The sequence below is a fragment of the Rhinatrema bivittatum genome, chromosome 2 (genome assembly GCF_901001135.1).
Source record: "Rhinatrema bivittatum chromosome 2, aRhiBiv1.1, whole genome shotgun sequence".
Lineage (NCBI taxonomy): Eukaryota > Metazoa > Chordata > Amphibia > Gymnophiona > Rhinatrematidae > Rhinatrema > Rhinatrema bivittatum.
Genome location: NC_042616.1, coordinates 719965970 through 719988966, shown reverse-complemented (window position 1 = coordinate 719988966; position 22997 = coordinate 719965970). Strand labels below are relative to the sequence as shown.

The following is a 22997-nucleotide window of genomic DNA, read 5'->3' as shown; positions in this document are numbered from 1 at the left end:
AATTCTGGAAATCCCTCTGTCAGAAGTTCGATTTGACCCTGGAATTTACATCTGCCTACCATCCACAAACCAATGGTCAAACGGAAAGAACCAACTGCACCCTCAAACAGTTTCTGTGAGTGTACGTGAAAAACCAACAAGACGATTGGGCGGATCTTCTACCCTGGGCTGAATTCGCCCTCAACTCCCACCCATCTGCCTCCACCAGCTCTTCACCCTTCCAGATAGTATATGGCAAGCAACCTCTTCCACCGTTGCCTATGCCCATGACTGTCCCTTCACCGGCCGCCCAGCTGTCTGTCAGGGAACTACACCAACTCTGGACTTTCACCCAACAAACCCTGCATAAAGCCAGTCAAGCAGCGAAAACATTTTCGGGTCTTCATCGAATACCTAGCCCACCTTTTAGACCCGGCCAGAAGGTGTGGCTGAGTACATGATATATTCGCCTGAAACTGCCATCCATGTGTCTTGCTCCTCGTTTCATCGGTCCATTTCTGATTCTCCGCCATGTAGGTTCGGTGGCCTACCAGCTTCAACTCCCGTCCTCCCTAAAAATCCACAACACCTTCCATGTGTCACTCTTAAAACCCCTGGTGTTGACTTAGCTGTCCAGAATGCCAACCGAACCACAGCCTCTCTCCTCCGAGGATGACTCCACCTATCAAGTCTGGGAAGTTCTTGACATTAGAAAACGCAAGAGGAAGTGGGAATACCTGCTAGCATGGGAGGGGTTCGGCCCAGAGGAAAATACGTGGGAACCGATCACCAATATCCTGGACATGGATCTCCTCACTCAGTTACATGCGGTGCACCCTTCCAAACCGAAACCTCCAGGGAGGCGCCATAAAAGGGGAGGTATTGTTAGACTCACTGGCCGCGGCCATCCATGGCTGGCCCCTCTCATCTTCTCTGCAGGTGTTGGGAACGCTGCGGGGAGATGCCCCCACCACACACAGCCAGCCTCATTCTCTCCTGCAGTCGCTGCCGCCAAGGCTGCATGGTCTCCCGCAGCTGGAGTGCCGAACACGGACCCTGCCTTCACGACGCAATGCCGCAGACCGACGCCGACAGCAACCCCTTCCGGGCCGGGCCCTCCCTAGGCACAAGGCCGCGCCTCCTCCTTAAAGGGCCAGCTACGAACAACAATGTCCAGCCCTCCAGATGACATCAGAGATCGGGGACTATTTAAAGAAGCTTCCTTTTCCTGTTCCTTGACTTGGCAATGAGTCTGCTCCACTCTGGTGAAGTCTTCTATGCTGCGTTGGTTTCTGTTCCTGCCTTCCGAGTCCTGTTCCTGCCTTCCGAGTCCTGCTCCGGCCTTCCAAGCCCTGTACCCGGTTCCAGCTCCTATCCTTGGTTCCTGCGGATGGATCTTCTGGCTTCTGACCTCGGACTGGCTTTCGGTGACTCTTCTGGCTTCGACCTCGGACTGGCTATCAGCGATCCCTTGGCTTCTGATCTTGGACTGACTTTGGACGACACTCCTGGCTGCTACCTGACCTTCTTCACAGGGGCCCACCTAAGACCGGCCGGCCCCCGCACCCAAGGGCTCAACCTGTGGAGAATGGGGTTGATATTGGTGAAGCTCCAGCCGATCCCTGCAACAAGTCCAGCCTCGCCTCCCAATGGTGGAGACCTGTGAGGGTTAGCCCTCTTAGGTTGCCCCAACTCCACCTCGGGCAAAGGGTCCACATTGTCGTCCATCTCCAAAACAGAGCTGCTTTGCATGCAGTTTGCATGCATGAATTTTGAAAATCCATACAAAGCAGTTCATTAATAGACAATTATATGTTCATAATTTATTGTGGCCAATTGAGAAAGTGTCAGCCGTGATAAATTAACAACACCTCCTGGGGAATCATTAAATTTAACGCGGGAGTCCTGGGACCCTAATGCGGGTCCTGAGGCACCCATGTTAGATATAAAGGGCCACGCTGAAATGAAAATGTGTAGCAGGGGTCAAGGCTGAACCCTGCTCAACCCAGGGCCATCACTCAAGGTGGCTCCCACAACCAAAAGTGTAAAAAACCTAAATAAAGTTCTCACATGGTGACGGTCACCCAGTCTTGTCTTCAATAAAGAAAAGTTCCCCCCAACCCCCCTTTTTAGATACAAAAGGTTGTCACTGGCCCACCCTCCATCCACCCCATCCCAAAATCAATTGTTGGGGATATAGTGGGCCCCCTTCCTCTCTCCCATCCCTTAAATGTACAAAAAAACTAATTGATTTTCAGTGGGAACCCCCTGAGTTCCTCCCACACATTCAAATCCTAAAAACCTGATCAGCATCCTGCTATGGGGCCCGGGGCGCCACCTTATTAATTTTTAAAATATTCTTGGGAGTCAAGGCTGCCTTGACCCCTACTACATGTTTTTTTTATTAGCCTATTTTTTTTTCTAAAGCGGGCAACCCTTTAAAGCGATGGCAGTCCTTTGAGGTTTGGGCCACCACTGTGCCTAAATGGCTGCTATCCACTTTGTTTTGCCCTGTGGTGTTTTGCTGCAAGGCAAAATAATATTGCCATAAAACTGGGGGGGGGAGGGATCCACTATAGCAGCGACACCACCGCAATAGTAGAAACCCTCCCACGAAAAAAATTATGGCTTCGTGGCTTTAGGCCTAGCTTTGCTATCCAGGTACTGACTTCTATATTTTTGAATATGAAAAAAATCCAGAGAAATATTTTTCTGAATATGAAAAAAATCCAGAGAAATATTTCTTAAAACTTTGTTATAGGATTACAGTTTGTAGGTACTTAATCAAACAGCAAATAGAAACATAGAAATGACAGCAGAAAAGGACCAATGGTTCACCCAGTCTGTCCAGCAAGCTTCCCATGATAGTATGTGCTGTGCTGTGCAGGTTACCCTCATGTATCAGTCAGTGCTACTTGATATACTTTGCTTATAGACTTGGCCATAGAAACAGTCTTTCCTGTACGTACCCGGATCAGTCCAGACAGTGGGTTGAGCCTCCTTTCCAGCAGGTGGAGACAGACTAAAACTTGAAGGATGCCCTATATCAGGACATAGCCTATCCTCTACCCCTTCAGTATTCGTCTGTCTCCAGCAGGTGCAGCATCTCCCCTTCGGTTCTCTGCTGTAGGCTAGTCAGCCTCTTCTTCTTTCTTTTTCGGCTCAAGCAAGTAGTTCTTTGATTCCTGCTTGTTTTAGAAAAAAAAAAAGAAATCTATGAAGGAAATGTTGCCTTCTTTTAGTGCTTTTGCTGTTTTTGTGTGGGAGACGTCTGTCTCCAAGCTCTTGCCCGGCTCAGGGGGGCTTTGCCCCTTTTGCAGGAGGGGGTTCCCTGCATAGTCCTGAGTCTGTGGACGCTTCCAGGTGTGGGGACCGACGCTCTCTGGGCCTCGTTCCCCCTCTAGCTGCCGAGAGGGTTTTTAACCCGCTGCTGCGCTCAGTAAAAAAAAAAAAAGGAGTTTAAACGTTTCAAACTTCAATAAGTTGCAGGTACTCACCTACCTCTAACTTATTTGCAGCAGTTGACCAGCTTTTTTATATTTTTCTGGTCAGAGTAGGGCTAGAACTGGCAGCCAGAGAAGCAGAAGGCAGCAGGTTTCCTGCCTGCTCTCTCCTGCTGTGCAGGCTGTCAATCAAGCTTTTTTTTTTCTCAGCTTTTTTTTCTTCAGCCGCGGCTTAGCTATGTCCTGACTGGCAGCCTGCCTTTCTTGTGGGCTGCCCTCTTCGCGTTTTTCGCAGCAGGGCCTCTGCACTGCTTGCCTGCCGGGTGGGGAAGGTCCCTCCTCGGCAGCACAATCAAATTTAGCCCGGGGCTCCACTCCTCCCGGCATGGCTAGGCCTTTCCAGGGTCGGCAGAGCCCGGGAACGGCCACCATCTTGGATTTTTCATCGGGGCCGATTTCAGTGCTCCCTGGGGCTGGGGGGCTAGATTTTTTTTATTTAACCCCCAATTTGGCCCCCGCGGGTGCCCAGGAGGGGGGTCCTGACCTTCCCTTGCCCCCCCTCCCCTCCCCCCCCGCCAAATCCAGGGTCCCTTTTTCAGCGGATTTCGTCCTCCTCATGCACAAATCTTATCTAGCTAGCCTGCATGAGCTGGACGAAAGCCCCCCCTTGCCCCCCCCCCGCCAAAAATCCCTCGCTCAGCGGCGTTGACCACTGGACTGGCCGCGGAGCCCCAGGGACCAGTTCGGGTGCGGGTGGTTCCGGGGGTGCCCCCCCCCTCCCAGTGTCTCCTGTGTCCTCGGACCCCGCTGCCTCCTCGGATTCGGCAGATGCCCCCCCCTAAAGGGGGATGACCCTAGAGCCCTCCGTCTTTTTCGTAAGGAGGAATTAGAGCCCCTCCTTCCTTTTGTTTTGCAGGAGCTGGGTCTGGAGAGTCCCTCCATGGATAATCTCATGGCCTCGCTCCCTAAGGATATGAACCCGGTTCTGGGAGGGCTCCGGGCTCTGGCCTCGGCCTTTCCCTTCCACCCCATGCTTAAGCTCCTTATCCTGCGGGAATGGGAGGCTCCTGAGGGTGCGCTTCAGGTGGGGCGTGCTATGGATAAGCTCTATTCCCTCCCAGAGGAGTGCTTGGAGCTGTTGCGATATCCATCGGTGGATTCTTATGTTTCTGCAGTGGCCAAGCACACCACGATTCCGGTAGAAGGTTCCACGGCCTTGAAGGATTCACAAGATCGTAAGCTGGAGGCTCACCTGAAGCGCATCTTCGACGTTCTGGCCCTTGGGGTCCGGGCATCTTGCTGAAGCAGTCTCATGATGCGAGCGGGCCTCCAGTGGGTCCAACAGTTACTCTGAGCCCAGGAACTTCCGCCAGGTGAGGCAGAACAAGCCGAACATCTGGAGGCAGTCACTGCTTACGTATTGGACGCCCTCTACGATCTGGTCTGTGTCCAGGCGAAGGCGATGGTTTCAGCAGTGGCGGCCCGGAGGCTCCTTTGGCTACGCCACTGGTCGGCTGATCAGTCCTCAAAGACTTGGCTGGGCACGCTGCCCTTCAAAGGTAAGATGCTCTTTGGCGAGGATCTTGAGAAGCTTATGGACTCCTTGGCTGACAACAAGGTCCATAAGCTCCCAGAGTACCGCCCTAAGTCTTCCCGATCCTTCGCGGCTTCTCGCTCTTGCTTCAGGGGCCAGCGTCGCTTCGCTTCTCGGGGGCAGGGCAGTTCTGCGAGGGGGTCTTCTCGTGCGCAGTCCTGGTCGCAGTCCTTTCGTGGCAGGCGCCCTTTCGCGAGGGCCTGCCTGTGCATGCCGCCGCTAAACCTGCCACGCAATGAAGTTCAGCCGACCCATTCCTCGGTTCCTTACCTCGGCAGACGCCTCTCCCTGTTCTTCGAGGAATGAGTCAAGATCACGTCGGATCAGTGGGTCCTCGACATTATCAGAGACGGGTACGCTTTCGATCTTGTCAGGGAACTTCCAGATCTCTTTCTTTTCTCGCCTTGCGGCCGGGCCAAGAGGGACGCGGTGGTCCAGACTCTCTCCAAGCTTCTGGATCTGGGAGCGGTGGTCCCAGTCCCGGAAAGGGAAATTGGCGCCGGCCAGTATTCTATTTACTTCACTGTGCCCAAAAAGGACGAGTCCTTCTGCTCAATATTGGACCTCAAGAGGGTCAATCGGGCTCTCAAGATCCCCCACTTCCGCATGGAAACCCTGCGGGCGGTCATTGTGGCGGTCCGCCCCGGAGAGTTCCTTGCTTCCCTCGATCTCGCAGAGGTTTATTTTCATATTCCCATTCACCGCGACTATCAGAAGTATCTCCGATTCCACATTCTCAACCAGGACTTCCAGTTTCGAGCTCTCCCCTTCGGCCTCGCGACCGCTCTTCGCACCTTCATGAAGATCATGGTAGTGGTAGCAGTGGCCTTGCGCCGGGAGGGGATTCTCGTCCATCCCTATCTGGACGATTGGCTCATCAGGGCCAAGTCGGAGACCTCTTGCCGGCGGGCGGTGGATCACGTCTTGGAGCTCATTGCTTCTCTCGGGTGGATAGTGAACTTTTCCAAGAGCAAGCTTCAGCCCTCACAGGAGTTGGAATTTCTGGGAGCCCACTTCGACACCTGAGTAGGCAAGGTTTTCTTACCTCGGGCGCTCGCCCTCAAGCTGATCGATCAGGTGCAGACTTTGATTGCCCTACCCTCCCTGACAGCCTGGGATTATCTCCAAGTCCTGGGATCCATGACTTCTACCATCGACCTTGTCCCCTGGGCTTTTGCTCATATGTGTCCGTTACAGAAAGCTTTGCTGTCCCATTGGCAGCCAGTGTTGGAGCAGTTCCACGTAGTCCTTCCGTTCTTGGATTCTACTGCCGACGAATTACAGTGGTGGCTGTCTCTTCCTCATCTTCTACAAGGGATGCCTCTTCAAGCTCCACAGTGGACGATAGTGACCACGGACGCCAGCCTGTTGGGCTGGGGTGTGGTCTGCCTTTCTCAGTTCACCCAGGGAACATGGTCGCAGACTCAGTCGCGCTGGCACATCAATCGACTGGAAATGTTGGCGGTCCGCCTGGCGCTTCAGGAGTTCCTTCCCCTGATCCGCGGCAAGGCGGTACGAGTCCTGTCCGACAACTCCACCACAGTGGCCTACATCAATCGCCAAGGGGGCACTCGCAGTCCCCTGGTAGCCTTAGAAGCCAGCCGTCTCCTCGCTTGGGCGGAGCGTCACCTACAGTGCCTTGCGGCTTCTCACATCGCCGGAAAAGACAATGTTCAAGCTGACTTCCTCAGCCGGCAGTCGCTCGATCCGGGAAAGTGGGAGCTCTAGGACGTAGCCATGGCTCTGATAGTGGACAGGTGGGGTCCTCCTCACCTCGACCTCATGGCGACTCTGCGCAATGCCAAGGCCAGTCAGTTCTTCAGCCGCTGGAGGGAGCACGGTGCAGAGGGCGTGGATGCTCTGGCTCTACCTTGGCCAGCGGACGTCCTTCTGTACGTGTTTTCCCCGTGGCCACTGGTGGGGAAAGTTCTCAGGAGAATCGAGCTCCACCGGGGACCGGTGATTCTCGTCACTCCCGAGTGGCCGCGAAGGCCGTGGTTCGCGGATCTCATCAATCTAGTGGTGGACGGGCCCCTGCGCCTCGGTCATCTCCCTTGTCTCCTCCGGCAGGGGCCTGTATTTTTCGACCAGGCCGATCGCTTCTGTCTTGCGGCGTGGCTTTTGAACGGCATCACCTGAGGCGCAAAGGTTATAGGGAGGAGGTCATCTCCACCCTGCTGCGAGCCCAGAAGCAGTCGACTTCTCTGGCCTATGTGCACATCTGGAAAGTTTTTGAGTCCGCGTGTACGGAGGCAGGTGTCACTGCGCGCTCCACCTCGATTCCTTTGATTCTTTCTTTTCTTCAGAAGGGTCTCTCTAATGGCCTCTCCTTCAGTTCTCTACGCGTTCAAGTCTCTGCGCTCGGCTCTCTCCTGGGTCGGGTGGACGGTCATGCCTTAGCAGCTCACCCTGATGTGATTCGTTTCCTGAGGGGCGTTAGACACCTCTGCCCCCCCTCTCGGGCCACTTGTCCGTCCTGGTGTCTCAACCTAGTCATTCGTGCTCTCTGTGCGGTTCCCTTCGAGCCTCTTCGCCACGCTACGCTCAAGGATCTTACTCTGAAAACTGTCTTTCTGGTCTCTATTTCCTCTGCTCACCGTATTTCTGAGCTTCAGGCGCTGTCCTGTCGGGAGCCCTTCTTGCGTTTCTCAGATTCCGGGGTTTCTCTCAGGACGGTTCCTTCCTTCTTACCTAAGGTTGTCTCCGCTTTTCATGTCAACCACTCTGTCGAACTCCCAGCGTTCTCTCCGGAGGAGATTGCGGGTACGGCGGGTGGCGACCTTTGTCGGCTAGATGTAAACAAGTCTTGCTTCGCTATCTCCAGGTCACCAATGTCTTCCGGGTATCGGACCATCTCTTCATCCTTTGGAGTGGTCCCAACTGCGGTAAACAGGCTTCTAAGACCACGATTGCGCGGTGGTTGAAGGAAGCCATTTCCTCGGCTTATCTTTGTCAAGGTCGTCCACTTCCTGAGGGTCTGAAGGCCCATTCTCTGCGTTCTCAGGCTACTTCATGGATGGAGAGTCAGTCTGTCTCCCCGCAGGAGATTTGCAGGGCCGCCACTTGGACGTCTCTGCACACTTTTGCTCGGCACTACCGTCTGGATGTACACGCTCCGGTGTTTGGTTCTTTTGGGCGGCAAGTGCTTCGAGCGGGACTGTCTCGGTCCCAGCCAGTTTAGGGAAGCTTTGGTACATCCCACTGTCTGGACTGATCCAGGTACGTACAGGAAAGGAAAATTAGTTCTTACCTGTTAATTTTCGTTCCTGTAGTACCACGGATCAGTCCAGACACCCTTCCCTGTCTGTCTTCTGTCCTCTCGAAGCTTGTTTTCATGCAGGTCTGCAGATTTCCATATATTTCTTTGTGCAAGATTACTGAGCAATTACACCGGAAGCCTTGGTCGTTTTCTTATACCAAGTTGATGCAAGAGCGTATAGGTATACCATGTTTTCTATATTATTCTATATTTGCTCCGTTGAGCTTTACAGTTACTTGCTTGATCCTATTCTTGGGTTTGTTATTTTATGCTTTGACATACGTTATACTGAAGGGGTAGAGGAAAGGCTCTGTACTGATATAGGGCATCCTTCAAGTTTTAGTCTGTCTCCACCTGCTGGAAAGGAGGCTCAACCCACTGTCTGGACTGATCCGTGGTACTCAGGAACGAAAATTAACAGGTAAGAACTAATTTTTCTTTGTTTTTTCCTTAATGTCTGTGCATCAATTCCCCAGACTGTAAAAAAAAGTCATGGCTCGTGTTAGTTGTTTCTGAATCCAAATTCATCTTTCTTTCCACCCCCCACCCCCCTCCTTCAAAGCAGAGAACAATGTTGCAGTTACATCAAAAGCATCAAGGCTTATTGGTTAAGGGTAGTAATCCCATGCCTTCTGTTAAGGGTAGTAACTACTGCTCTGTTCAATTACCCCCATGCTTATCAGTTCCCCACACCGTAAAAGTCAGGGGCCTCATTGGTTCCTGCCTAAATCCAATTCCCCTTTTCCCCTGCCGTTGAAGCAGAGAGCAATGTGGGAGTTGCATCAAAAGTATCACACTAGCAAGTTATCCACATGCACATATTCTTCATTTCCTTTAGGACTTGGTCATAGAAACAGTCCTGTGCTTTTTCCCTTATGTCTGAGTATCAGTATCCCAGACCATGGAAGTCAAATTGCTATAAATAAAGCAGAAATATGGCATGTTAGTGTCTGTAATAAAAAAAGAGGCATTGCTAGGGAAATTTCCTATATATATCACATCGTGTAAGTAAGTTGCGCAACTTATGCTAATTTATCATGTTGCATATTGCATTGTGTGATGCCCTAGCACGGTGCACGTGCCAGTTTACGTTTGGCACATTGTTTTCATTGATTAGATTTACCAGCTTCCTGTAGTTGCCTCTTTGAAAGTGTATCAGGTGTGGGAGAGAGAAGAGAGGAGGTGAGTTGTTGGAGTTTAGTGGTTGGAGTAGAAGTTTAGTGATTTCTGAGTACATTGTCCTGTTGTTTTCTGTAATCATTTGTTTATCTTTACCTTTGTCTCTTGTCTTTATCTGTGTGTGGAAGATTTTGTTAGTTTGTTCATTTTGTCTGTCTGTCTTTGTATGGTGGTGAGATGTGGTGGTGGTGGTTAGAAGGAGGAGCGTTGATGTTGAAGAGGAGGAATGGTGGTGGTGAGGAGTGAAGATCTGGAGAGGATGGAGCGTGAGAGGCATGGGGAGAGGAGAGGTGTGAGGAGAGGATGGGAAGAGAGCGGAGAGGAAGAGGGAGGAGCAGGGCAGAAGTGGTAGGAGGAGGAGGAGTAGGAGGAGGGAAGGGGACAGGAATAGAGATAGGGAGGAGAGAAGGAATAGGAGGCTGCGGGAGGGGGAAAGGGATAGGCAAGTGCGGGAGGAGGACAGCAGGGGGGGAGTTGGCAGACCAGGTACAGGAGGGGGGCAGGAAGGGATGGGAGTGGAGAGTAGAAGCGGAAGTGGCACCCCATTCATCTGGCAGTCAAATAGCAGGGTGGACTCATCATTGTGCTTTAAAGTTCAGCATCGAGGACAACAACATGATCATCACTGGGGTCCTCTAGAACTACAGCATATTGGTCGGGAACTGTGCAGCCAAGACATCCTGGGCAGCCAAGGGTCAGATCTGGCACACTATTGCCTGGGCCATATCCTGGCGCAGTGGAAGATAAAGGACTGGAGAGCAGATGGCCTACCTCTACCACAACTTAAAGGCCCAGCTTAAGAACAAGGTGGTGAGCTGGAATAATTATCTGTACCAGAATGGAAGAGGAGCCCCTTGCCCTATTGTGATGACCCCCAGGGAGGATTGCCTGATTCAATAACTGGGACCAGAAGTATTCAAGGGCCTGATTACCTCCCGAACCAGGACCAGTAAGTTCACCTCACCTGTAAGTATGAAGGATGTTACAGATGTCCACATATTTTGGCATATGATGCTCATATTGATTGATGCAAAGTGCACTTCTTATGCCAAACAGTACCTGTGTACTCCTAAGCATTCATATTTATGTCTTTTTCTTTTTTCCATAGCTCTCACCCCGGAAACCGCTGGTCCTAGCTGTAAAGCCCCAGGGGCCAATGGTGCAGCCCCACCTTTCACTGCACCCTTCCAAATGGATGCCGAAACACAGTGGAACAATGAAAAGGAGGAGCAGCAGCAGCCGCCGCAAAAACACCTAGCATCATCGCTACCACTCAACATTAGCCTTAACCTGTCTGGCCTCATAGAGGACTCAGCCCCGTTATGAGAAGAAGCTCAGCCATCCCCACCTACCTCCAGCACACCAAGTCGCCAGCAGGAGGCAGCTGACACCAAGCAAGATCAGCTCACTAGCCTGGACTTGCCAGCTTTGGAGCCCCAGACAACACCTCAAACACCACTGACCATAGCACCAGCGCAGACAATGCATGAGATGCTTGACTGCATGGAAAGAAGGCATTGTCTCCCCTCCACTACATACAGGTATTGCTGGTGCACCTGAGGAAGGCTCAAATCAACTACACCCAGGCCCTGCAGGATCAGACAGCAGCCCTTATGCAGGGCCTAACCACTGTGGCAACATCCACAAAAAACAAGACCAATGCATTGATGCAAATTCTTCAATGCTTGCCAGAGTCTCTACAAATACCATCTCCAACTTCCCAGGAATCCAGTCCACGCAGCAGCCCCTGGCTAGCAGGACGGCCCAGGGGTAGGCCCTCCACATAGATGCCACCCCCATCCAAAAAATCCCATAGAGGAAAAGACCCATGAGGCCCCGGATGTTAAGGAAAAAAATGCAGTAGAAGATGACTTGTCCAAACAAGCCTGACTGGTGCTCTGTACAGAGTTCCTGTCCCAGCTGATGGGACAGGAACTTATTTTATTATAAAATTATTATAACAACATGTATAAAAAACATGTATAAAAACATATATAAAGAAATACAGAAATATATATATTTTTTTAAAATAGCTATTTATTTATTTATTTGTTTGTTTGTTTGTTTGTTTACTTATTTGGTTTTATATACCGAAGTTTAGCTGGATGCCTTCACTCCGGTTTACAGGTAAAACAACGTATTACAAGAGAGTATAGATGGTGCAAGGAAATAGGGGGAGTAAAATCCCTTGTTCATCTGCGAAGTAGAAACTTTCTTGATGGCTCGATGTTGAAGCAGAGTGGAGATCTCTCGTTGTAGCTGATCCTGCGCCCTCCGAAGTTGTGGTGTGGGAGGGCAAGGTAAGGGTGGTTTGGTCAGGAACTGCAGCTGGTAGCCTTGACGAACAATTTGTAGTACCCACTGATCGGATGTAATTTGTGCCTATACCGGAAGACATGCCTGTATTCTGCCCGGTGGTGCAAGGGAGCGTGGTGGTGGCTGTATGCTCAAAAAGACTGCGTCGGTTTGGATGTTGCAGCTGAATGTTGTTGTTGCGGACGCTGGGCACGGGGCTTTCCCCTTCGCGGTAACTGAGTTTGATGAGACTGCTGCTGAGGCCTTTGATAGGTGGGGTATGAAGGCGGTCTGTAAGTCTGGTATGAACGGAACAGTCTTCAACCGAACGTGGAACGCCTACTGGAAGCATAATTTCTCCTTGTAAACTGAGAGGAAGAAGTGGATTGTAGGGATTGTACCGCTATGGCCTCATCTTTGAGTTTCCCTACGGTCTCCTGTAATTTGGTTCCAAACAGATTGTCCCCAGTGCACGGGAGGTTGGCCAGTTTATCATGCACATCCTCCCGTATAGAACTGGAACGTAACCATGCTGTGCGGCAAGCCGCAATTGAGACGGCGGATGCCCTGGATGAATTTTCCAGCCCTTCATAAATGGATCTGAGTAAGTGTCTAGTGCACTCTTCCATGTCATGAAGCGTTTGCGGTGGAGCCTCCGCTGAGGTTGTTAGCAACCCTTTAGTCGCCTGGATACATTCATAGAGGTATTGCACCTCTGGTGCAATACCTCTATGAATGTATTGGTGGTGCATGAAAATTGGTGGTGCATGATTCTTGTAGTAAGCATAGCATTTTGAAACATTTTCCGTCCCACTTCATCAAGATATCTATGGTCTCTATTAGGGCGATAAGAGGAATGAGTCCTTGCTTTTTTGAAGCGCTGCATCGCGGACTCGACCACAATAGACTCATGTGGTAGTTGTGGGAGTGAGTAGGGCGGATCCTTCTTCATCCTAAACTTTAGATCAGACTTTCTAGAAATCGCCGAAATAGCTTGAGGCGTTTCCCAAGACTTTAAGAGCACCTGATGTAGCAGATCATGCGGCGGCAACGCCGTAGGCTCTCCTGGTGTATCAAAATTTTTTAGCAGGCCTAAAGTCTCCGCTCGGGGGTCAGTTTCTTTCTGGAGCTGCAACTGTAAGATGTTGCCCACTTTCTCAAGAAATCTAGGGTAGGAGAGACCTCGGGTGGCGAATAAGGTTCCTGAGGCTGCTCTTGCGGGTCAGAAGGGAACCCTGTGGATGACGAAGGCGATAGTGAAGGAGACCGAGAGTTCCTGGTTTCTTGCGGACTGGCTGGGGATGGCATCGCATGGACTGAGGCAGGGGAAAGAGGCATGTCTTGCTTCGGGTTAGGAGCCGGTGGAGATTTAGGGTCACCAATCGGTGAGTTGTGCTGAGTAGTCATCACAAAAGCTGACTCTAACGTTTCATAAAACCCTGCTAGGGATTGAGAGAGTTGCATGAACGCTTCTTTGGCATGGGCCGGCATGGTCGGTCTATTAAGAGCATGGGACCCGGATCATGCTGAGGAGACAGAGAACGATCAACTGATGAAGGGGACTTACTCGGTGATCCAGAAGTGTGAGAGGAAGAAAGGCAGATAGGTGATCTTGTTACTTGTCTTGACCTTGAAGATGCTGACGGGCTGATTCGGGGACCGCCATCCTTCTGTGTCGAGGTTTCCCTGTTAGAGTGATGCCGGTGCCTATGTCTGTGGCCATGTCGGCTATGCCTTGAATGGCTATGGTCCCGCTTCCGTGTCTTCTAAGAAGCCACTGACAGTTGCTGCAAGCTAGTGGAAGTCGTGGCCGACTGAGGGGAATGATGTCTCCGTTTCCGCTGTAAGACCATGGACTGAATGCCCTGTCCCGTCCTGTTGAGGTCTGACTTGCCGGATAGGCTGTACCATTCTCGTCGGCGTTGAGAATGCTCTGTAACCCTTATCCTGGAGGCTGTGTCTTGTTCCTTGGGAGTCACCGATGGAGACGAGCCTTTCGCGTGGTCCCCTGTCATCGAGTGTTTCCGTGCCGACCTATGTTTTTCTGTCGGCGCTGTGGTAGGCGCCGCTGAGGGTGGCACAGTTGTGCGTTGTAAAAGTCTCGGCGCCGCACTAAGCTCCAATGAAGACGGCGCCGGATCGTGTTTCGAGGATCCCGGCGCCGATCCCTGCTGCGCCGCCGTGTGTACCGATCCTCGCTGCGGCGCCGTGTGCACCGTTCCCCGTTGCGGCGCTGTGTGCGCCAATGGGAGGGCCGATCTCTCTCGCGCTGACGAGGATGGCGCCGTGTTGTCCCCGGACACCGTCGGCACCGTATGATGTTTGGACGGCGGTGTCGTCTTTTTTGGAGGCAGCAGCGATGGCGCCACACTCCGGTGCGGTAGGCCCGAAGACTGGTCGATATGCGTCGACTTTCTCCGCATTCGGGAATGCCTATCTGCGCCTTGCTTGAGGCCACTAGGTATCTTCGTGAAGGGCAGCCCGGTTTCTCCAGAGTCCTCTGGAGGTTGCGGCGCACGCATAGTTGACCGGTCCCGGTCCGAAGAATCAGGGCCCTGATCCTTCTCTCGCAAGTCGTCCCAGGAGGCTGCTCTCTTCTTTGGCTGCGGGTTTTTCTTCATCGGTCCCGGTGAAGAATGGGCTTCTGAGGGCTCCGATGTGCTCATAAGCTCTTGAAGACGGTAGGCCCGCTGCCACTGCACTCTGGGAGACATCCGAGCGCAATATTCACAGTCCTTGACATTGTGCTTGACGCCGAGGCAGCGGTAACATCGGTCGTGTCCGTCTGTGACCGACATTACCCTGCCACAGCGGCATCTTTTAAACCCTGACTTAGACATGAGGAGGAATGAAGATCCGCGTGCGGGAACGCACGCGGAAAGAACAGACTGAGGAGATCTTGTACTTCCTGCACGGGAACTCACACGCAGTCGCAGAGGGACAAAAACTCAACCTCTGCTTTATCAAGCTCCGCCTCCCAGACCTGATGGACAGATCCCATGACAGCATGGCTAATTCAGCCCTGCTATCGACGGGAAAGGAGTTTAATGCCTCTGTTATTTATATTGCAGGAGTTTAAGACTAATGAGTCTCTTGAAGCGGAGAGGCATTTAAATATGATATGCTCGATATCGCTCCAAATTTTCGTTATTGAGGCGCATTTCAGATACTGGAGCGAAAAATTGTGAGACATATGCCAGACTTCAGTAATATATTGCAGGTGTATAAAAAAGAAAATTTTTTTTATGATTTTGGTAAAAAATTTTCTTGGCACTATTTAACGAATGGTTGGTGGTTTATAGAAGTGACTTACATTAAAATAAAGTGGTGATGAATAATCTAATGTTTTTCATTTAGTCCGAGGTTGTGTGGGGATTTTATGTACACCATTGAGAGGTGCATGATACAATCCCGTGAAGACGTGATTTCAATATGTGATAGATCATCATCGGGAGGAACACCAATAATTCAATGATGATATACTGAAAACCAATGATTACAGCATTCAAGAAGCAAATTGCCAAATATTATGAACATTAATATATTAATACCACAGTGTTTAATTTATTGAGTTTCCTGAGGAAGCCTGATAATTCAGGCGAAACGAGAAATCTCGTCAGAGTATTGCAAATCATGTCAGTGGGTTTTTTGGTGAACATTGTTTGGTGAATAGGAGACACAATAGGAAATGTATGTATAAATTTATATGAATACATATGTATTAAGGATTTTATGAATGAATGGTGTGAATGTAGTATGTGTGTATGTTTAATGGTTAAGAAATGTATGTATTGGTTGGATTTTAATCAATCATAGATGCATAAGAGTCCCATATAAAGCTCGGACGTAGACATTGTATGTATTGAGAATGTTGTATATACAATAAAAATTTCTTTGGCATTCTACATTGCCAAGTTTCCTCTGGAATGTTGATACAGTTTATAATTTGAGAGGCATCACCTTCATTACCAACAAAATTTCACATCAGTATAACTAATTAGAATTGCAAAGGTTGAGAGCTGTGGCATATACAATTGTTATATAATATCCTGCAATTGTATTATTCTTTCTAGGCTTCATTTACTCAGACAAAGGATTGGTTTACACTAGCAAAACAAAGTCAGTTGACTACTTCTACAACTTCAATCTCACGACCTTTGGCTTGGGGTCCTGTTCAAGAAGAAGATTCGAATGTATTATCTGTGAGCACCACTAGTCTAGGTAAGCAGCAATAGGGGTTGCTTTTCCAATTGAAAGGATCACTTTTCAGTTTCTTTGACTGAAATTAGCCTAGGACTGTCACTGTAATAACTGAATTAAATGGGAGATAGAGAGGGTTAAAATTGGGAAAACCTATTAGGTGAATTTTAAGACTCACGTGCAGGCGAACATGTGCACACATTTGCCAGCTTGTGCCCATGGACGCGGCAATTTTATAACATACATGCATAAATGAGTATATATGTTCACTGGTTATAAAATCAGCTATATAGCGCGTACATGTGTGCACGACTTTATATTGATGCGTGCATGTGCATGCAAATACTGCCTTGACTGTGTAAGTGGGGGGGATTTTAATAGATATGCGTGCTGATGCATTTACCTGTTTCCCCAGTTCAAACCCAGTTCGCCCCAGTAAATGAGAGGACTTCCTAAACTTCCTAGCTAACTTGCCTCCCTTTTACCCTATTAGCCCCAAGCCATAAAACCTTGTTGACTAGCTTAGTTTTTATTTTATTACTTACACGCCATCCATAGCAAAAGTAAAATTACACAGTTGGGGACCCCTGGCGCGTACTTGTGTGTGTAAATACTTACATACTTCAGTTACAGACCAGAATGCCCATGCCCTACCCAGACCCTGCCCATGCCCTGTCCCCTTTTTGAACTTTTGGATTTGTGCGCATACCAGGAGTTGTGTATGTACTCGCTTGGTTTTTAAATTCTGTGATGAGGTGGCAAGTCTAGTTCGAGTACCATGACATTAGGAATTAGAGATGCGCATTCATTTGAAAAGACATAGACAATGTTTTCAAAATGGAATGATGGAAAAAAACCCACAAAAGTATGCGTATTTCTTTCTTTCATTTGTAGTGTGTACTATATGTAATAGTGTACACTATTTAGAAATTGTGCACACTGGGCCAGATTTTCAAAGGGTACCCCCCAAAAACCTGCCCGAAGTTCCCCCTGCACGCGCCGAGCCTATGTTGAGTAGGCTCGGCGGCATGCACAAGCCCCAGGACGCGCGTAAATCCCGGGGCTTTCCTGGGGGGGGGGCGTGTTGGAGGCGTGTTGCGGCGGCGCATCATTTGGGGGCGGAGTCACGGGAGTGGTTCCGGCCCGGGGGTGTTTTGGGTGCGTGGCCAAGACCTCCGAAACGGATCCCGGGCCTGGGAATCGCGCGCTGGACCGGCCACCGGCGCAAGTGATGCCTGCCTCAGGCAGGCGTTACTTTTGCAACAAAGGTGGGGGGAGGTTAGGTAGGGCTGGGGGGTGGGTTAGGTAGGGGAAGGGAGGGGAAGGAGCGGGGGGGTGGAGGGAACGGAGGCAGGCTGCACGGCTCAGTTCGCACAGGCTGCCGATTTTGCACAGCCTTGCGTGCGCCGATCCCGGATTTTAACAGATACGTGCGGCTATGCGCGTATCTATTAAAATCCCACGTACTCTTGTTTGCGCCTGGTGCGCGAACAAAAGTACGCGTGTGTGCAAATTTGTAAAATGTACCCCACTATTTGCAAAAATAGTGCACACTATTTCGAAATTTAAAAAATTAGAAAAAATTGGGAAAAAACCTAAACGGAAGCTTGTCCCCATATGACATGAAAAAGCACAACATGAATTTTTTTGACTTACACTTCTGTCAGGAAATATGGATGAGCTTCAAATAGTTCTGAAGTTCTTAAAAGTTGAGTTATAATCAAATATTGCATCATCTTCAGCTTTTTGCTTTTTTTATTTTTATTTTTTTACTGAGCAGAAAAGGTAATTGTGGTACAATCTGGATTTATAAGCAATGAAAAAGGAAGATAAATCTGAAATAAGCATTTAGAAATTTGATGAAATTTGTTGCTACAAGTCTTTAAGGATAAACACAGAGTACTGTTTTTTTAAGTGCCATCACTTCCTTTGGGGCATCGACAAATTGTAACACTTAGAGCATCTTGTGCCTGGCATCCTCCTCCGTTTGTAAATTGAAAGGAATGGTTTCAGACATCTCTTTAATGAAGATGGCAAATGTGAGGTCTTCAGGTGGGGAGCGTCGGCGATGTTCCAGGGGTGAAGGCTCTGACAGGAGTTTATCCGAGTCTTGAGTGTCAGAAGAATCATCACCCCATGGTTAATTGAGTGCCCTTCATAGCTATACTGCCTTTCTCTGTTGTGCAAAGACAGCACTACAGGCTATTCCAGTGAGTTAGTGTATGTGTAAAAGCAAATGGTATTGAATCAAAATCCCACTTAATGCATTATCCCTGTGTAAGGTGTGAGGAACATGATTAATTTCTATTTTATTTATTTATTTATTATTAATTTTTATATACTGATGTTTCATGAGAACATATCACATCGGTTTACATTAATTAACAAATATTCATTTAAAAATATTTGCATTTCAAAAATTAAATGAAAAGAAATAAATATGTTTCATAATAAACTAATAAAAACAATTAAAATAGTAAAATAATTAACAATAACATTTAAGCAGTTAAAAATGCAGAACAGTAAGAGCAGAAATAAGATACATATCTAAATATAAATAAATAATAAAAAGGGGTATAAAATCATTTAATTAAAACTCTTGGAAAGCTTGTTCAAATAACCATGTTTTAATACCTTTTTAAAATATTTTAATGTCTGATTCCATCCTTAATTCCTGCGGTAGAGAGTTCCACCGCTGGGGCCCGGCAATGGAAATAGCCCTTTCTCTTATGTTGTTTAAATGAGCAATTGTAGGAGATGGTATGGGCAACATCCCTGTACCTGCTGATCTTGTAATTCTTGATGGAACATGAAAATGTAATGCTGAGGTTAATCATTTGATCTTTTCATTGTAGAGAGTTTTATGAATTAGTGATAGCACTTTATATTGAGCTCTGTATTTAACAGGCAACCAATGAAGTTCCTTTAATATTGGTGTAATATGATCAGTTCTTCTAGTTCTGGTCAAAAGTCTAGCCGCTGAGTTCTGTAATAATTGTAATGGTCTTATAACATTCGCTGGTAAGCCTGAAAACATAGAGTTACTGTAATCCAATTTTGATAAAACAAGAGCTTGTAAAACCGTTCTAAAATCTTTTGGAAATAAAAAAGGCTTCAATCTTTTAAGAACGTTCAATTTAAAATACCCATCATTAATGATTTTTTTAACCCACGCTTTCAGTGTGAATTCACAATCTAGAAAAATCCCTAGATCTCGGACCTCCAGTGAAAAGGGATAATTTTTTGCAGCTTACTGACTTTTAAGTTCCTTTGCTTGGCTCAATTTAGGACAGATATATAAAATGTTGGTCTTTTATTTAATAAGATCAAAGGACATTTAATATACTTTAAAATCAGACCTGGTTCAAGTATGTTGTATTGGAGAGGTGGGGTCTAAAGGGAGTTGGGACAAAAGGGAAGAAGATGGGGGGCATTGATATAGCTAGAGAGTTAAAGAATTGGGGTTTGTGGGCTGCTTAGACATTCAGAAACTCCACAGTTTTAGATGCTCTGATGTGCAACTGAAGCAATTATCTGATATTTTGTATATTGTTTTACTGTTTTTATTGTTTTAATATATGTGCATTGCTTTGGGCAATTTTAATCAGAAAAACGATTAAGAAATGCCATTAAATATTTCCTTCCTGAAAATTGCAAGATTTTGATATCATATTGATGTATTTAGTTTACAGTAAAACTATGAGGGTCATTCTCTAATGCTATTGCACGTGAAACGTCCCTTTTTGCGTGCGATAGCTCGGGGCGGAGTCGGCCCCGGAAGAGGAGTCGGGGCGGCACCGGGGCCGACACTCCAGACATATTGCTGGCGGTGAAAGGTAAGATTCCTTATCTTTACCAGTTTTGCGCTGAATAACTACACCTTTTATGATGTAGTTATTCGGCACGAAAGCCGGCAGTGATTGCACCGCGGAAGTGCGATCACTGCCGGCTATCACAGGACCGCCCCCCGTTACCGCCAGATTCTCTAAGGTCTGCGACCTTAGAGAATCCAGGCCTATGTTAGCAAATAATCTAGTCTGAAGAATAACTTGTAGGAAAACTCCATATCCTTTATGTTTGACTATTTACAGGATTGTTGGGGAAGTGGACCCTTGGGCTGAGGGGGAGTTGGTGCTACCTGCGGGTAGGAGCCCCACAGGTCCCCACTTTCGGCAAGTGGAGCTGATTGAGGTAGAGGCCCACTGGAGCTTTGCCAGTACCAGCCCACATTTCCCTTAGGTTGAGCCCTCAGGTTCCAAAGCTGGCCTATCTTAGGTGTGGGCCTCTGGGTGAAAACGAAACAGATGGAATATTTATTTATTTTATTTATTTAATTTTATATACCGGCAGCCGTTTGCACATCGTGCCGGTTTACAGATAACTTACAACAAGGATATATAGGCAAAGCCTTTACAAGAAACAGTGTAAAACATAAGCTCAGGGTGTAGGCCAACTCAGAGTGGAAGCCAGATGGTCCAGCGCAAGGCCAGGCTGAAGTCTGTGGTATGCCGAGAGGGCTCAGGGTGATGATTCAGGAGAGTGGAGATACTCAATATCTTGATCCAGGCTGAAGTTGAAGGTGGGCAGAGAAGCTCAGTGTTGAGATACGGGCAGAGGTCAATAGCAGGAAAAGAGCAGAGTGCATCAGGGTCCGAAGCCAGGGATCGAGCCAGAAGTCCAATCCAGAGACACAGAGAGGATGGGAACTACAGGGAGGCACAGAAGACTGACAATGAAGAGAGACCAGGCTGCCAATACCAGAACAGAGAGACAGGAGAGCAGGAACATTAAAACACGAAGACAGGGACACGGGAACACAAGAACAGTTCAGAGGCAACTAGAGATACCTATGGAGGTATTTGACCCATTGGCGAGGAGAGGCTAGTGAAGACGCCTTTCATTGTTCTTGGTTTGTGATGTCATCAGTGGGCACCCATGGCTCCTTCCCATGGTCTTACAAAGGGAGCAGAGTCGGGCGCATGCGCACCTAAGGAAAGCCCAGATGTCTGTACTGCTGAAGTAGGGGTGAGCAGGCCCCGCTGCGCACATGTACCAGGCCCGTTAGTATCGGGGAGATGGACCGCCAGGGCGGCGGCATTCTGGGTAGCCATGAGCCGAGAGAAAGAGGTCTGGGGTGCGAGTGGGTCAGGACTGCTGTCATCGGGGGTATCCTGGGTGGCTGAGAACTGATGGGGGGGGGGGGGGGTCTTCCCCGACGTGGCATTTGAAGCTGGGCCCAGAGTTTCAGGTAAGAGTGGCGGCTTGTGGCACGGGCCCATGGACCGCTGATTGTAACAAGTATATAATACACATCACATAGGAGAGTTTTACAATCACTTATTATAAAAGTGAAGGTAAGGTAGTTAAGCAAGCAAGTTTATAGGAAGTCTGGGAGGCATAACATGCATGTAGTCTCAAAATATGACATTTTCTATGTCCTAGAGAGCAAATATAGCCAAAGATAGCCAGCCGGAGTCTATTTGTTCAATCTGAAAGATGTTGTAAACTGACTATGGGCAAGATGGGATTATTTTTGGGTCTCTGGTCCAAAAGATTCTGGCGCCTCTAACCCACTAAAAAACATATACTCTCTCTTTCTTTTAGTATGCTGCTGTTTATCCTTTATTAACCCCTTCAATTCATTGTCTGCTCCCTCCCTTATACTTCCAGAATTCACTTAAGAAATGATGCTGCACCAGGAGAATCCCTGCAGAGGCTATATCTGTTCTCATTTTCGCTCTCTTTTCAGCCCTAAAGAGCTTTCTGCAGGGAGATGAGCAAGAGGGACTGTCATGAAGATAGATGCTCACAGTTCTGCATTATTGTCCTGCTGCTCCAATCCCTTCTACTGGTATTATCTACTACTGTGGGGCCGACAGCAGGAAATTAAATGGAGAATTGTTGGGCTGTCATTCTGTCACAGAGAGCAAAGGCTCCTGGTCAATTCTCAGACAGTACAAGTATCCTGCTATGATCATGATTAAATAAAAACAAAACAATTTCTTCTGACAACTTTAAAAAGGGTTTTTAAAATTGTGTTTTTGGCCCAATTGTTTCCTTCTGCTCCTTGAGACTTCCAGCATAGTCAGAATTGGCCTTCATTGGGAAACAGTGGCATGAACCTTCATTTGCAGTTTCTTACAGTATTTCCTCTATTTTTAGAACCTTCCTTAACCCAACCATAGCAGTAACAGTGCATGGCAGGGAGCCAAAGACCATAATTCTCTCTAGAATTCTGTCTGAGTACACCCTAGTTCCAGCCAGCAGGTGTCACTATTGAGCAATGGCCTGGACTCCCTCTCACAGCAAGGACTGTAACAATTTCATTTTTAACAAACAATTTCATTTTTAACAAAAATAATCTCAACAAAATCATTGAACGCATAACCTGAAATTGGTTGAAAAAGTCACTTAATAGATGAGTCAAATATCAAATAAAATCCATACAAAATAACAGTCATAATTCTTTTGTAACATAACTTACCAATAAGAACACTTCTAATCTTTGCTGCTTATTTTTTATGGCATTAGTTAGGTAGTATTGTATCACAGCAGCACAGAGATGATCCACACAATCTTCTTCACACTGGTTAGGTGACTAAGATAAAGCTTAAACTGTCCCATATCGAGCATTTAATTGTGCAACTTCCTTGATGAAATGAAGGGTGGTTTATAGTTTCTTTGTAAAGAACAATCAAACAATAAATCCAGGACCTTAGTAATCTGAAGATATGCTTCACTGCAAATGACTTTCAGAGCTCCAAACTAATCTGCTGTACTACTCTTTGTGAACAGGCCAAGTCTGCAGTATTGATTTCAGAGATATTTAATGCTGGCAGAAATTGCAGTAAGTGAGTGAGCAGGACTCCCCTATCCAAAGAAGTGTCAAAAATAGTACTTAGGTTGTAAATACAAAAGGTTCAACTTACCTGTTTTGAGCCTGGAAAGGAGACTGAGCAAATACCTGTTTGGGAAGACCAACATATTCAAATTTTTGCTTTTTAAAGCTGAATTAGAAGACTTTCAGAAGGATGAATAGATATGAATT

General features: G+C 47.9%; 1 protein-coding gene across 3 annotated transcripts in view; it reads left to right on the top strand.

Annotated features, from left to right (window-relative positions):
- RGS22 (regulator of G protein signaling 22) overlaps positions 1-22997 on the top strand; it is a 915000-nt gene that overhangs the window by 252883 nt on the left and 639120 nt on the right. For all 3 annotated transcript variants that reach the window (XM_029591789.1, XM_029591788.1, XM_029591791.1), the window contains exon 7: positions 15823-15970. In XM_029591789.1, the coding sequence (XP_029447649.1) occupies positions 15823-15970 (148 nt within the window). The remainder of the gene's footprint in view (positions 1-15822; positions 15971-22997) is intronic.